Source organism: Electrona antarctica, assembly GCF_951216825.1.
Source record: "Electrona antarctica genome assembly, chromosome: 14".
Taxonomy (NCBI): Eukaryota; Metazoa; Chordata; class Actinopteri; order Myctophiformes; family Myctophidae; genus Electrona; species Electrona antarctica.
The window spans coordinates 21,507,051-21,524,137 of record NC_136795.1 but is presented as its reverse complement, the minus strand read 5'-3'; the positions used below and the strand labels follow the sequence as shown (position 1 = coordinate 21,524,137).

Sequence of the window (17,087 nt, the reverse complement as noted above, 5' to 3'; positions counted from 1 at the left end):
AGATCACCTGTCTAAGGGAGAATTAAATAATTATCTTCTCTCCCTTAGGCCTGCTTAGACTCCACAGGGGGAAACAGTTCAGTTGGATCACTAACTGGTAACGTACCCAATTAAACCACAGTAACTATAACGGCATTACTGAATGGGAAAAGGTAACTAGTTATGTCATTAGTTACCACAAAAAGTAGTTACGCGTTAGGCCCAACACTGAACATGACACAGATGCCGGTTTTAACAGGCTAAGGATATTTGGTGAAATTTAGCTAAAGACATGAATGCATTGGCTGTCTCGTAGCAAAATTATTTTTGTGTTTCTTTGACCAGATGATTGCTAATAACTAAGTTTCAGAGGAGCCATAATTACTCAAGCCATTTCAGAAGAAAATAGGCATTTAATGTATGAAACTATAATGACATGCCCAAATTAGGGATGACGGGTTTAAAGTGGTTAATAATAACTGTATGGTTGGGTTGCAGACAAGAAAATGTATAATAACACGTGTCATATGTAGATGATGGACAGGCGTGAAATGAGACACACTCAATATGCATAAAATAACTGAATTTGATGTTCAATGTTAACACAAGGGGGTGTTAACATTGGCAATTGCCATTTCCTGAGACCCCAAATGAGGGCCCTTACCGTGGTTTGAGATCTTGGTGTGAACGGGGGTGTAGTGGTTCTTGGAGGTTCTGACGGGGGTCTCCTCTTTGGGCGAGCTCTCCATGGACGTGATGTTTTCATGCTCGTACTGCGCAGGCGGTTGAGCCTGCTGCCTCATAATATCCGCCAGCGCTCTGGAAAAACAAAAATCACACCAGCGTGAAGTGAGGGGCGCTCTTATCATCGTACATCATCATGACATACAATAGACTATAGGCCCTCATTTATCAACGCGGCATATGCTGAAAAATCACCACAACTGGAATCACCACAACTTTCGGCATTTATTATTCCAGCGTGACTTTGAACTTGGGCGCACACCACACCAAATATCACGCCAGGTCGGGAGCTGTCGTAGGCTTTGTCCTACACCTGTTGTTCTGTCGTAAACAAGCGGGGCAGCATTGACTGACCAGCTGACAGGCTGTACAGGCATCTAAACATATTATGTATTCACACTCTTAAAATATATATAAAACTATTAAATATTATACATGTGAAAAAGAAATTGTAAAGGCATGTAATATGAAATGGACAACATATTTCCAAGTGTACAAGCAGTTAAAATCGAGCAATTAAAAACAATGTTGCAAGTAAGATGCTTAAGCCATTTAAACAGCTTTGGATGAGTGCAAACATGCGAGGATTTTGGGAGACCATCACGCAGCCTGTGTTGTCTATTTTCATGACATGGAAAGGCACTGGAGTGACTGCTGCAGCTGATGTCTCCCACGTGGGTATAGGCTACTGTAATCTACAGTAGGCCCATGTCTTTCTGGAGTTATGTGCAATATCCTCTGCTCGTCCTCGTTCAAGCATAAACTGTGCCGATCAGGAACCCTCAGTAGAGTGATCCACCGCCACTGAGGGTTTGCGAGTGGTGGATGCCGCTACCGCCGTGAGATATAGGTTAACCCACGACCACACCACACACCAGTTTATTCATATAATAATCAGTCACTCCATAAACGTTCATATAATTGACAGCCACCACTGGCTATCGATCTGTCATGGCTCATAAACGTGGTGTCACAGACCACAGTAACAGAGGACACAATGACAGAGGAGAAGATTCACTCCTTTATAAAAAAAATTGCAAAACAGCAGCGTGCGTGCGGCTATGCCAGGGCTGTGTGTGTCCAATCTCATCCAATCATGACGATGTGATGTGATAGTGTTATAGTCCTGCAGCTATTTATTATATAATTCATGGTTCAGGTGTCACCAATATATAATATATATATTAATTTATTTAATATAGGCCTACAACACACAGTTGGGTGTGGAAGTTGTGTGTGCATGCGTGCGTCTGTGTGTGTGTGTGTGTGTGTGTGTGGGGGGGGGGGGGGGCATGAGAGGCAGCGAGGCGAGAGGTGTTTGGTTGGAAACTTTTTTCTTAATTCTTATTGGCTTTCCACCTTCTTTCCCTATGTTGTTTGATCGTATTCCAGTTATTCATGTCGCAAAAACGAGGGTGAGGTTTGATTTTATAGGGTGTGCCAGATTGATTTCAGCCATCACATTTATCAACGCTAAGACCGAAATTACGCAAGGATCAGCTGTTTGCGATCACTTCATAAATGCCGTGCTGACATGAACGTATGGAAAAACCCACGCTCGAATTTAAGGCAGAATTTACACTCCAGTGATAAATGAGGGCCTATGTCTATTTGCTCAGACACTATGACGTAAAATGTCCATTCATTGTCAATGGGAATTTAATGTTTGTGTAGGACAAAGTTTGTGGACACACACCAAAAGCTGGATATTGGAGGAGGAACATTTTCATAAATACTTTTTGTTTTCAATCGCTAGTTTAAAGTCCATCCATCCATCCATCCATCCATCCATCCATCCATCCATCCATCCTCAAGCGATTTTCCAGAGTCTGATCACAGAAGCAACAGTTTGAGCAGCGTTTTCCAGCCTTCCCTCTCCAGAGCAACAGTAGCAACTGATGCGATCCTGATGCGTACCCAGGCCAGTGTGGAGATGTAATCCCCCCCATCTGGTCCTTGGTCTGCCCCGGGGTCCCCCCCCCCGGTGGGAGGTGCAGCGAGGACCTCCCTAGGGAGATGCTCGGGAGGCATACGTAGCCTACTAGATGCCCAAACCACCTAAACTGTCTCCTTTCCAAGCGAAGAAGCAGCAGCTCTACTCCGAGTCTCTCTCATGAGACTGAACATCTCAACCGATCTCTAAGGGAGATGCCAGGCACTGGTCTGGGAAAACTCATTTTCATGACACACACTTCATGATCATAGGTGAGTATGAACGAAGATTGCTCGGTATAGAACGTTGCCTTCTGGCTCAGCTCTCTTTTGCTAGTTGCAAGTTTAAAGTTTTACCAGGTATTATTTTTTTAAATCATCATGATATGCGTTTAGTAAATTAATTATAGTCAGGTTAGGACCCAGAAGCAGAACCAAGCAGGTCATATACGCAGACATCAGGAATACACTTTAACATTGACTATAATCTGGCAAGGGAACACTGAACACAGGGAAGTTTAAATAGACACAGATTAACTAGACACAGGTGAAACATAACTACAATCAACACATGATTCGCTGGAACTGCATGACACAGGTGGATTCAAGTTAGTAATCAGGGTAGGTGCATGAGACAAGACATGTAGCAACAAATAGAGCCGACAGGAAACACTAGGAACATAACTACACAATAAAAGTACACAGTTCATGACAAAATGTATGATGAAGTAGTAGTGCAGCAGATAACCAAAACAATTGTTCAGTTTGTGATAAAAGCATGAAATTTGGTACACATATAGCCAAAGGCTATATGGATTTTCAACATGGCACCCATGGCAGCCATTTTGAAACAACTGTTTTCTTATGAATGATGGATATAATATGATATTTCAGACTAATTTACCATATATAGTACTTGGTAAGTGTCTTTTGCATAATTGCAAAAATTGTCATTGAATATTCAAGATGGCAGCCGATGATTGTCTGATATGGGTGATCTCGGTGTCAAATCAGTCATTTTTTATGATCCAGAATTCAATTTTTGAACTTTGGAATTGCCAGAAGCATCCTTATTTGATAATCGCAAGAAAATAGAGCTATTTTTAACATTTTCAACAATCCCTATCTGCAAAATGAACCATTTAATTAATGGAAATGTAATAGAGTGGATGTTGAAACACAACCAGGGCACACTGGTGACATGACACGACTGCTGTGAAATACCTTCTGTGGTATGTCATGTGGGGCTGAAGACTCAGGAGCCCATACAGCCCACGTAGTCTTTTTCCCGTGGCCAACATGCTTGACACAGTGTCACAACCCGTCAATGCATGGAACACTGGTAGTTTGCGTGCTTTCTCCTACCATATAGCCCTGCTGCAATTTTATGGGCTGCTAAGTAGCGGAAATTGCCTATGGTGCTGAGTGCTGACTATACGGTAATGTATACTGACTATGGTGCTGACTCTGGTTCTGACTCTATGGTATACAGACTATGGGGCTGACTCTGGTGCTGACTCATATGGTACTGACTCTGGTGCTGATGTGGTACTGCCTATATGGTAAGGACTCTATGGTAAGGAGTCAAATATTGCTGTGCGATTAAGCATGCGATGAACACATTCCCTGCCGTTGGCGAAGCTCCTATAGAGTAATGCCTCTCCACTCTTAGGCAGCTAGACGTCATCCAAAAAAAGGCTTTAAAATCATTGGGGTGGATGAGGACCTTGCCCTACAGCAGTATTCTATCAGCAAGCTGAGTCGTCGTTGAACAGTTGCAGCAACAATTAACTGTTCTTTACAAGATGCACACTCCCAGCTGTCCAGTGTGTCTCAAAGCACTGCTAGTCTGCTACCCCAAGCTGATACCCCAGGTCGAATCACCCAGAGGGTACTACCAAGCCACGCCCTGGAAACCCCCAAGTCAAACACCAAATGCCTTGATAGGAGCTTTTTTCCACTCTGCTATAACAATATGGAACAGCCTTCCCCCTGCGGTTGTTGGAGACATCACATCAAGTAGTGTTCATGCCTTCAAGAAGAGGCTGAACAAACACCTCCTCAGTATGTGACTGTAATCCCATAAAGCTCAAGGACTTTTAATCATCCAACATTCAGTTTATATAATATACCCCTGACTGAGTAGCCGCAGATCAGAGATAGGCTCTTTGAATATGTTTCTTAAAGCCTATATCTGCCAAAGCTTAAAAAAAAGCCTTAATTTTATTTTATGTTTTTACATTACAAACTGGTATAGTATAGGTACTGGGTATATTATCGACATATATGTAAGTTATGGGTATCGGAATGGTTATTGGGAATGAAAAAACAGTTACATCTCTAGCTAAGAGATACAACTCTCATCACAGTGGGGGATCCTTGAAATTACAAAATTGCATTAAAAAAGAAGTACATTACAAAATATCTGTCAGCGCTCTGGGAAAAATAAACCCAACCAAAACGATGGAGTTTTAGAAAGATGAAACAAGACAGTTTGATGCCTTGCAGTCATCATAATGTGCCGTGTTCACCATCATCTTCCCGCCCCAGAAGGCCAGCCTCATTTATTTAGATACAGATTCCATTTAAATCACCCAGCCTTGAAACAAGACGTTGCTGTTGGGTGGAAACCCATATGTCAAAAACTGTTACTATCATGAATAGCAAAAAATAGCCGATCTACAAGCTCAAGACATGTTGTGTTTTGATCTCGTAGATCGTCTGTTTTTTTCAAATTTTGTGTGACACGTATAGTGTGACCAAGTAGGGCATTAATTTACTCAAAAAACATCCAAAGTTAAAGTATGGAGATAAGAGGTTTCTGCCCATCAGCAACGAAGTCATACTGGAAATCCTAATTACACACACTGTCACGAAGGAAATGCATTTCGCTAATAAAGTACGGATTGGTTGCACTATACACAAACTGCTCCATATATTTTGGGTTTAGGCCGTTTTTACTTTGAAGACATAAACCATTTTAAGCTGGATTCGATAGCTTTTTTGTTTGTAAATAAAATATATTGAAGTGCATTTTATTTTCTTAATTTCATCCTAGACTTGTTTTATTAACTTTGCAGTCAAATGAGGCATGTTTCTGAATTGTGTATAGTTGCACTGCATGTCAGTATCATGCCAGTATCATGTTAGTATCATGGTCAGTATCATGGTCAGTTCCATGTCAGTATCATGTCAGTATCATGCCAGTATCATGTTAGTATCATGGTCAGTATCATGGTCAGTTCCATGTCAGTATCATGTCAGTATCATGGTCAATATCATGTCCGTATCAGTCAGTATCATGGTCAGTATCATGGTTTGTATCATGGCTTGTATCATGTCAGTATCATGATCAGTATCATGGTCATTTCATGTTAATATCATGGTCAGTATCATGCCAGTATCATGGTCACGAGACCAGGATGCTTTACTATAGGCTATGCGACATATATGGCCATGCAGCCCTGCCATTCCTTGCCGTGAGAGGGGCATGATGGGATTTGGGGAGAGAGAAAGAAAAAATGAAATTGCGGAAAATAATTTTGAAACTTTTTCAGATTGGAGTTCTTGGGCAATTTCATATAGTGCCACTGGCCTAATTTTGCACACCAAACTGTGGATCTGTAAGATTCGAAGAAAGTCTGAGAACGACTGACATGAAGTAGGAGTCCTTTGCTAAGATGAAGTACCATTGTGTTGCTTTCTAGAAGGAACTCCAAAGGGCAATCTAACTGTGTCAATGTCAACCTAAAGCAACCAACTCTGTGACTTTGGGTGATATACAGCATATAAATAGCATTCCCTTCCAGGGAGGAGCACACTTTAACCATAGCTTGCTCACAGAGAGAGGCGACCTGATTTTAAATTGGCCCAGTTGGCGGCGATGTCTTTATGCAGCAGGAGTTATGGAAATAATACTTCCACACAGCCAAAGTTGAGCAGCCGTCACTATCAAAGAGAGTGGTAGTTAAGTCTGTATATGTTCATATTGTCGCTGTCGGGCAGAAACCTCCTAAATCGATAAGTTTTTATGTTTTTTTGTAGATTAACGCTTTTTTTAATTCTTTCTTTATTTTTATTTTATTTATTTATTTATTTTTGTATTTTTTGTATTTGCCCATTTAAAACAACACATTTGTAACAACAGCATACTATGGCGTTTGTAAAGTTATTCACACCTCATTTAACAACAAAATAATCCATAGACTTGGCTGCTACATGACGAGGTGGCAGCCAAGGAGCTGGCTTCTTTCTTTCTTTTCAATTGACTGTTTCTTGTGAAGCTTTTTCCACATTGGTTACAGTTGTACTGTTTCTTATCCCCTTATCCATCCTGTCTTGTTTCTTGTATGGAACAAAATGGCGTTTGTACTGCCCTAAACAAGTACTAAAGTCCATAGACATGGCTCCCGATGTGCAGGTTGGTGCCTTGCATGGTTTCCTCCGCCATCGGTGTATGAATGTGTGAATGTAATGCACATCTATGTAAAGCGCCTTGGATAAAGGCGCTATATAAATGCACCGTCCATTTACCATTTATGTCATAAGTGCTCTAAACAAACATTAAGTATCCCATAGACTTTCCGTTGCCATGACGTAATCTTCAAAAGCCATGTATTGGAGGGGCTAGCGCCGAGATACAGTACAAGGTTTCCACTAGACAGCGATGATATTGCAGTAGTGTTACTCATGGACGACGGAAACACAAAAGACGCATGGTTTAATATTCTCGCCCTGCAGTGTACAAGCCGAGTGCAGCCAAATGGGATGTCTGAGCGTGCCATGGAAGCTGTTATGGCAGCCCCATTTCATAAATGCCAAGTGTGTTTAAACGTGAAAGGCTAAGGCGGGCCCTGCATACAAATCAACCAATTCGAGCCTTTTGTCACATTTGCACAGTGCTGAAGGAGAGTGCTCTGATTTCCTTTTATCCCGGCCCCCAATTGTTTTCTGTTATTGTGGCGGAAGCTTTTGGCTGAGAAAGTTGCCCATCGACAAGCTTGCAGATTATTGTAGACTATGGCAAAAGCTTTCCCCACAATACTGATGCTGGGGTATGTGGTTAAGCAACAGTATACATTAATGTAGAAATACCAACTTTACAATGTTGCAAATAGGATTGCTGTATTCAACATTTTACTTGAGCAAAAGGATCAAAATGTACTTGGGAGTTAGTGGCAAAAGTAAATTAAAGTAGTCAAATTAAAAAAGCTAATCTGCAAGCTAAGACAAAATGTCCATTGTACCTCTGAGATGCAGTAGTGAGAAGTATACGGTATCAACCAAATCTAAATACTCAAGTAAAGTCAAATTCGAACTTTTACTCAAGTTCAGTATACTTGATTAAATTAACTCAGTTACTTTCCACCTCTGTGTGTGTGTGTGTGTGTGTGTGTGTGTGTGTGTGTGTGTGTGTGTGTGTGTGTGTGTGTGTGTGTGTGTGTGTGTGTGTGTGTGTGTGTGTGTGTGTGTGTGTGTGTGTGTGTGTGTATATATCGTCTCTGCCGGGTGGAAACCTCAAGCAGCATTTCTTCTTCAGCCTCCTCCGTGAAGGTCACGTGAGACGGCAAAGGTCACGTGAGACGGCAAAGGTCACGTGAGACGGCAAAGGTCACGGGTGAGACGGCAAAGGTCACTGCCAACAACATCTCCGGCATTCTGCTCACAATCCACCCCCCCCCTCTCCGCTGAGGTGGACATCACCACCACTTTAGAGCAGTGGTTCTCAGACTGTTCTCGTGCCAATTGGACCCCCAAAATCATATGTAGCCTATACTTTGCTAGTATCCCTTTAAGTTAAAGTTACGTTTAAAAAGTTTCCAAACATTTGCGATTCAAAAGCAGATGCATAAGCTTGCAGCTTGTAGAATGTAGCTATTTTTGAATTGCTAACGTAGAAATGGATGAAGTGGTAAAAATGCTTGTGATCCTACATTGACTGCCAAGGACGAGTTAGACGAGGTTTTAGGTTTTTATTGAATTAAGTTAGATTGTTAGATCTCCATTCTCCACCACCGTATGAATAGCTCTCGGTTGCTAGGCGTTGGATAAATTGGAAATGAACCGGAAATGAAAAGGTCCGCCTCCGTCCGCTCAATGTTAACCTATTTTTTAAAATCCATTCATCTCAGATTATTTTCCCAGATTGCGTTTTTGATCATTACAAGCTTTATTCACAGCTCATAACCAAAATGTTGCTGGCCGCGGTTACAACATTTATGTTCCGGGTGGATTAAACTAAGATCGCGCGACACGTTGCACAGCCGGGTTTTACTTCCGGTTCACGGATCAAGTTTTTGGTCTTCAGAATAAGAGCTTGCTCTGAAAAGACGTGACAAGGGCTAAACGCAGCGAGAAACACAGCTGGCAGTAAATGTTTGCGGGGGTCCCCTGGATATTGATATTGATATTGATATTAATACACAGTTTGTACTGGTGTGGGTTTCTGAAGTGTCCACAGCCCTCCTATGAGACACAGACCGAGTACAATAGTCCCATAAGATAATGAGCATTAGTGAGGACCAATTCAGAACAAATCTGACTGAGCAACTTTCACTTGTAGTTGAGTCAATATTTGACCAGAATTCGCCTCATAGCATAATTGCCTAAGTACATCGATTCTTGCATATTTAATTTGCTGCGGTTTGCCTTCACACTGTGCTGTATAACCGCAGCAATTGAAAACGCAGCAGGGACCTTATCAATGTGTTCAATTCATAAACTATAGCCTACACAGTGAAATCTATGGTATTAAAATGATACTCATAACGTGCATGCGTCGTGCCGCCGGGGACTGTATCTCTCTCTCTCACTCTTTCTCTCTCTCTCTCTCTCCCCCTCCGGAGTCCGCACGCACTGTTCCTTTGGGCATAAAGGCACTGAGCACGCTCAGCGCACTGAGCACAGACAGACAGGGCTACTCCCCACACAGTGACAGCACTCCATGTGTACGGCAACGGCACGCACAGACAGACATACAGGCAGAATATTCTGTAGGCTATATACACTGCAGTGTTTTTATGTGTTTCCTTAAGCAATTGGTTAATGTACTAGTCCTCATTTCGACCAGGGCTTCGGTCTCCTCATTCGACCACGTCTATCCACGGTAACGGGACATCTTTGCGCTGCGTAAAATATGCCTCCTCCGTCTCCAACTGTGTTTAGCTCCTCACCCACCACATTGTTTGCTTCATTTCCTTTATTTGCTGTGGATTGCATTCCCACCTGCACCGAATCGTAATCAAATGCGATTGGAAGCGAGGCAAAACCCCCGTTTTTGGTCGGAGTAGAATGCGGTTCTTTGATGCGCATTAGGATTCAAATGATGCTTCACACCTGCCAAACGAAGCACACTTTCCGACAATGTGCAGCAGGATTCGTTTTAATCGCAGTAAAGCTTTCTGGTGTGAAGGTCACCTTAGGCAAAACAATCCTCATGATTAAGTGAATTAGATGACTTAAGCCCAAACCACACCAAAGGGTTGGGTTGGGACAAAACTGTTTTAAGGTAAACCTCATTGAGTTGCAATGAGTTGCATTGGTGTGGTCTATACCTTAAAAAACGTTTTGTCCCAACACAACCATTTGGTGTGGTTTGGGCTTAAGGCAGATAAGTGATTTTTTCTTTTCTTCTTTTCTGAAAACCTTAAAAGATATGACTTTTGTAGGCAATTATGCTACGAGGCTAACAATATACTATATACTTTGACTCAAGTACTGGGGGTTGAGTACTTTTTCCACCACTGCGAGGCTAATCCAGGACACTCAGGAAACTCTATACGGTTCTTATTTTAAACGACAGACCGAGATCTCATATTAAAGCTTGTGACGCTGCAGGTTTCTCCATGGCTGTGGTGAGTCTATAAGCGCGTCGTAGACGCCAGAGTTTTATCTCCTCTTAACGCTCTCCATATCCCCAGCCACGGGGCGCACGCTTTTCAAGTGGAGCTGCTTAATGCCGCTACTTTTATATTATACACACTGGTGTGGGATGTGTGGAGAGAGAGGGAGGGGAGAGCGCCGGAGGAGCAAGGACGAATAAATGAGAAGGCATGCTCAATAGCCTTGTTTTTCCCTTCTTTTTTTTCCGACGATCATTCGGCGGTAGTTCTGTCATAATGATTTCTCCTGGAATAGACGTCAGCTGGCTTTGGCAAGAGACGTTTTCATTGCTGTCGGGTGGAAACCTTGTATGTTCAAAACTGTTTTTTTCGTTATTACTTTCAATTTCGTTTGACTTAGTTCCACAGATACAATAAATGTTGTGAAAATAGCAGATCTACAAGGTTGCTTTTCACATGTTTGCCTCTTTCTTATATTATTTGACAATTTGGCCAATGTTTGACAAGTTTTTATAGTTTGTTGAAGTCTTAGATCACTTCCCTGTCATCTGGGTACCCCCCCACAAAATCACGTGGGGACCCGCATGGGGTTTCCACTTCCGGGCCCCTTCCCTACTTCCTTCACCGATGATACTATCTGTTCTATTTAGTGTACAGTGGTTCTCAAACGTGGAACCCCATAAGTCACACAGGTCCATTTGGTTAAATTTGTACTCTCTCAGAGTTACTGACCCATACATGGTCATTTGGAACACTCAAGGACACTTTTCAGACCCACAGTATAGCTTTTTCATATTTTCAATTTCTTGCATATTTTCCTATATAATGCCTAATTTGCATATTTAAATGTACAATTTGAGAAAATGTGTAATACAATAAATCATTGTCTTCGTGTAAGTTATCAACTGCAGACGTTTCATGGTGATAAGTAACTATTAATTACATTACATACAGTGTATAGGCCTGCTGTATAGGTGAACATTACAAAATGTGTAATAAAATATGAAAATGCTGCTCCTGTGGAAGGGTTATCATTTACTTATATTGACCCTATAAACAATTTAATATAGGTATATGGTTTTGCACACTCAAGTCATAATCAACCTTCCAATTTTGGCACTCTGGCTCATGGACTAAGAACCAAAAAGAACTGAACCGGTTCCCAACCAGTGGAAAAGGGGCCATAGTAAAAAACTAAAGAATATATGCCGTACTCAAGTAAATGTACTTTGTTACTGTCCACCACTGTGTATTGGCATGATCTTATTTATGCTTTTCATCAGGAAAACATTTGTTGTGCACACTAAGGCCTTTCTGGTGCTTTCTCACAACGCCGATCTATAAACCGGTCGATTGACCTTTGAGTAAAATATTCAGTCGGTCTGTAAGTAATTGTTCTTCACTGGAAAAGCATCTGTCTTCTGCTCTGATGTCATTGGACAGATTTAGGTTTTCATACCAGAGGGGGCTGGCCTGTGAGCCAGTGTTTCTCAAAGTGGGGTCCGGGGACCCCTTTCTCACAGAACAATGTTCCAGGGTTCCCCAATAGGCGGCCCGTGGGCCATTTGCGCCCTGCAAAGCGAGTACTCTCTACTGCCCCATCTGGCCAACATCATTTTCTGTTCATATATTCAGAACGGGTAAGGACTAGTATATATATATATATATATATATATATATATAAAACCCCCAATTTTTCACACGTTGCGGACTCGGCCCCAGCCTGGTACCCTAGTCAAAATATGGCCATTGAGGAAAATTAATTGGGGAACCGTAAGGTATTCTGGAATATTGAGACAAAAAGGAAAAATGTGCCTGTTTGTAAATTTCAGACATGAATGTAGTTTAAAGTGCTTTATATTGAATTTAAAAAACACAGGTCAAACAAAGCAATATGTTAAAGTCTAGTCAAGAGTGAAATTAAAACAGTGAAATTAAGAAGCGTAAAATCAGTTAAAAAGATATCAGTTAAAAAGAAAGGCCATATAGAAGTGTGTTTTTAGCTGCCTCTAAAGCCATCTGCCGAGGCTGGTGGTGGTTCTGGTAGAACTTTAGACCCAATTAAACTACTACCACACCAAATTAAAAAGCATATACTTTCATTCCACCACCCCACCCCTCTTGCATCACTCAAACTTCATAAGCTCAGTTCAGATGAGGAACTTTGTGTTTAATTTAGTTCAAGAAGACGTGTGAGAAATGCTGCAGGATTTGATACGCAGCCTTGAAGAAGGCAAATCCTGAGTGACAAATTGACAGTGTAACTTTCGGGTCTATTTTTTTTTACACTCTCAACAGTTAAACTGTCGCTCAGGATTGTGCGTGTCTGGATGCCCTCGTTTCACAATTTGTCAGGACACACATCTTTGACACGACTGGCAAAGCGGATTGGTCCTAGCATCATCCACATGCGTCAGCCATATGTACGCCATGCAGTTGACATCGATAGAACATGGACACATGTTCTTTACAAGATACAAGGTACATACAATGTACCCTATGTACCATAACAACAAGAGTAAAGCATTTTCAACTCCAAGAGTGTACAAATGCAACCAAAATGTACACTCTTGGAGTAACACAATGTTTGAATTAACACTGAGGATTTTGCGGTGCAGTCCACTTGCTCTTGAGTAATAAAAAATAGAATGGAGCCGCAGCTAGTGTAAAATCTACAGAGACCAATTAGAACACCGCTTCCAAGGCCAGAATCAACATGACTGGAGAATGCTTCGGGCTATCAAGTATACAAGTTCCTTTGACAAAAAAATAAACAAAAAAACAAATTGAAAATGTTTCAGGCAGTTGCTGCAAAATGAAAGCATCTCTGGTGCATGAGCCCCACCCCCAACGCCACTGTGTATAAATCCTTCATAGATTCTACTATACTGTCTAGAGCAGTGTTTCTCTAAGTGGGGTCCGGGGTCCCCATGGAGGGAAAACTTACGTAATTTTGTAACTCATTATGTCATATTGTCTCTTTACTGTTAATGGCCTTTAATGTTTGTGTTGGCACCGTTTGTTTTACATCACCATTACATCACCTAATCAACATGAGTTAGACTTTAATATATTAGCGCCCCTCACTTCACACAGGTGTGATTTTGTGTGTGTGTGTGTGTGTGTGTGTGTGGGGGGGGGGGGGTTGTTGTAGGTGTACAGATTGAGTGCTGGTACACTGTACTCTATAAAGGCAGTATAGTTGCTAATAAAGGCAAGTGCAGCCAACCTTATTTTAGGGAGGGCAAAGGCACATTTAATGTTCTCACAGTCCACACGAATCAGTGATTTTAACTTAACTGTTTGAAGTAGTGCTTAGAGAGTTTGAATCAAGATCAAACCGCCCTTTTCCTACTAGCACAGGCCCCTGCAGTGTGTCGACAAACTACAGCATGCTTAATCACATTTCACGCCAAAGCATTAAGCAGATGATGCAATAGTCACCACCGGAGACAACACACACAGTAAATTACATGGTTGTTTAAACATACCAAAGCAGCTTTGGAAATGTCCCCTGTTACAAAGCAGCTCTAGTCAATGAATCAATTATTAGTGCTTTTAGTCAAATTGGTATAGTTGGGCAAAGGTAACAGAAAATGCATGCTCAGGTCAGGATACCAATTTGATGCAATTTGGGATTGAGAAGTCAGACGTATAGTCAGAATATGGGATTAAACAAGTGAAATCAGAATTGATGACACAAATAAATGGACAGATACATTTTGATCTATCTGGAAATATAAAATGAGAAGCTGGTAAATAGGCCTATACTCTCTCCTGATTGGCTGAAATGTTGTCACATACCTGAAAATGTATTTTCTGTATTAAAGAGCTGTCGCTGAACAAACACTTTATGATTACTATCAGAATACCGTGCTTTAACACTCACACGCACACGCACACGCACACACGCACACGCACACGCACGCACGCACGCACGCACGCACGCACGCACGCACGCACGCACGCTCGCTCGCACGCACGCACGCACGCACGCACGCACGCACGCACGCACGCACGCACGCACGCACGCACGCACGCACGCACGCACGCACGCACGCACGCACGCACGCACGCACGCACGCACACACACACACACACACACACACACACACACACACACACACACACACACACACACACACACACACACACACACACACACACACACACACACACACACACACACACACACACACACACACACACACACACACACACACTCGCACGCACGCACACACACACACACACACACACACACACACACACACACACACACACACACACACGCACATATGCACATATTTTTCATTTTACTTTTCTCCACCATAGCCGATACAGTATCTGCTCATTCTGCCAGACAGTAGTCCTATAAGTTGAAATCAACATTATATACTGTTCATTTCTAACACACCGATTTGAAAAGGCTTCTCTCTCTGCATGACTGTATGTAGCAAACCCAATACCAAGTTAAATAATCCAATCAATTATCAGTCGACATAATTAGTCGACGAAGGACGTCTTCAGGTCAAGGACAGCCTCACCATACTGTAACTGCAGTCTGAACTCACTCAACTCAGTGTGTGAAAATGTAACCAATGGACCCATACGGGTCCATTTGGTTACATTTGCACATGCACACTCAGTGTAGGCCTTCAATACCAAGTCAAGACTGCCAATACCAAGTTGAATCATCTAATCAATTAGTCGACACATTAATATTAGTCGATGTATTCAGTCATGTAACTGAGTGTGCAAATGTAACCAAGTGGACCCTTATGGATCCATTTGGTTACACTTTGCACACACTCAGTTTAACCAAAGTGCACTCACTTTGCACACACTCAATGTAAATGGATGATCCATTATGGATCTTTATGGTCCACTTGGTTTACACTTGCACACACTCATTCTCAGATTTATAATTGAACGCACCATTTAGCAGCATGCAGTAGGCTAGTAGTAGTAGTAGTAGTAGTAGTAGTAGTAGTACTGTAGTTTTAGTAATAGCCTAAAACAGGACCGGTGAGCGGTGACTCACCTATGGACGTTCATCTCCTGCGGTGGCTTGGTGGCTTTATCGTAGGCGATTTTCGCCGTGATCCCGATGACGATGACGAGCGCTATGACGCCGCAGGTGATGTACACCGTGGTGTTGGTCTGGTCCAGCGCCGGGTCGTACGTGTCCCCCGTGGGCGCCGGGGACGGCGGCTGCGTCTTGATCCAGTCGGGCGTGTTGTAGTTGGTGCACGTCTTCTGCTCCACGCGCTTGCTCTTGTCCGCGCAGCAGAAGCGCAGCATGCAGCTGCCGCAGCAGTAGCGGTGGTCCGTGTTGTTGCACGAGAACTCCTTGTCAAACGCGCCGCTCACGTCGTAGTAGCCGAGGCACGTGTCGTGCTGGACGCCGGCCGGGGGCGCCTGCAGCTGGGTGGTGATGCCCCGACCACCGCCGCCGCCGCCGGGGGCTCCGGGCACCGCGGTGCTGCTGTTGCCGATCGCCTCCTTCATCTGGTTCCGCTGGTTCCGCTTCGGAGGCGGTTTGCTCTTCTTGTTCTGCGCCGCGGCGCACAGCACGTTTAGCGGGTCTAAGTAGATGAAAAGCAGCAGGAGGTGTTTTATCCCCATCGCTCCTCTGTCCGTGTTTTTCTTTTTTCCCTCCACTCTGGTTTGTTTCTCTCTCTCTCTCTTTATTTTTGGCCGTTTCCACCCCAACTTCTCTCACCGAGCGGAGCCTTTATTAGTTGCCGATTTTCTCAACGGTTCTTCGCGGGAGTTCTTCATTCCAGATGCTCCCACCACAGGTGATGGTCAGCGGTGTCATGCTCCGGTCTGTGCGCTGAGAAAGAATCAACCCGCAGTGAGTCAGTCGGAGGAGCGGCACTTAGCGCGTGGCGCGGCCAAAGTGGAGTTTCTTCGGTCATCCGGTGGTGTGGGGTGTGGAGGAGGGTGGTGGAGAGAGGGGGTGGAGGGTTCGACCCTCAAAGAGCTGATCCAAGAGTTCTGTCTTCACCGCGGACTGAGGCAAAACTCAGATTTTGTCCTATGAACAAAGACAGACAGCCAGATATATGAAACAGCGAGTTCCTAACTAAGTGATATAGTTTATGCATGCCTTTGTAACTCTGACAGCCTATGGTGTGCAAAAGTGACCAAATGGACCGCCACAATATCAGAGTTAAATTGACGCTCAGCATTTATAAATTAATGGTCGTCCGAACTCCGATATGTGCAGTTTCAGCACCCTAGCCTGGACAGCTCCGCAGCACTTTTGCCAACAGAAATGAGACATTGTGAAATCTTCTTCTTTGATTTAATTATTATTATTATAGGCTAGCTTAGCTATATGCCTATTATAACGACTTTTGTAGCTCGTTATTCTGTAAGAGAACATCTCGTTGTAAAGGCTACACACGAGAGCAATCTAGAAATAAAAACATGAAATCATCATCATTGTTCCCTTACCTCACAGCAAATGTTCCGTCTTTGTTGTTCCCAATACACATGAGTGGGGGTTTGATCCTAAACTTTGTTACAGTTTAAGATACATGAAAAGCGTCGAGTATAGGCTGGTATAGCCTATAACAACAGACG

The 17,087-nt window shown here is 42.9% G+C and overlaps 1 protein-coding gene across 1 annotated transcript in view; it reads right to left on the bottom strand.

The window, feature by feature from the left end:
• The window catches only part of LOC306937073 (shisa family member 6), a gene marked incomplete at both ends in the record, with an annotated part of 106,777 nt that extends 90,656 nt beyond the window's left edge, over nt 1-16,121 (bottom strand). The window contains 2 exons of the mRNA XM_079520745.1: nt 644-798; nt 15,538-16,121. Coding sequence (XP_079376871.1) covers nt 644-798; nt 15,538-16,121 — 739 coding nt within the window. The remainder of the gene's footprint in view (nt 1-643; nt 799-15,537) is intronic.
• Between the last annotated feature and the right edge of the window lie 966 nt (nt 16,122-17,087).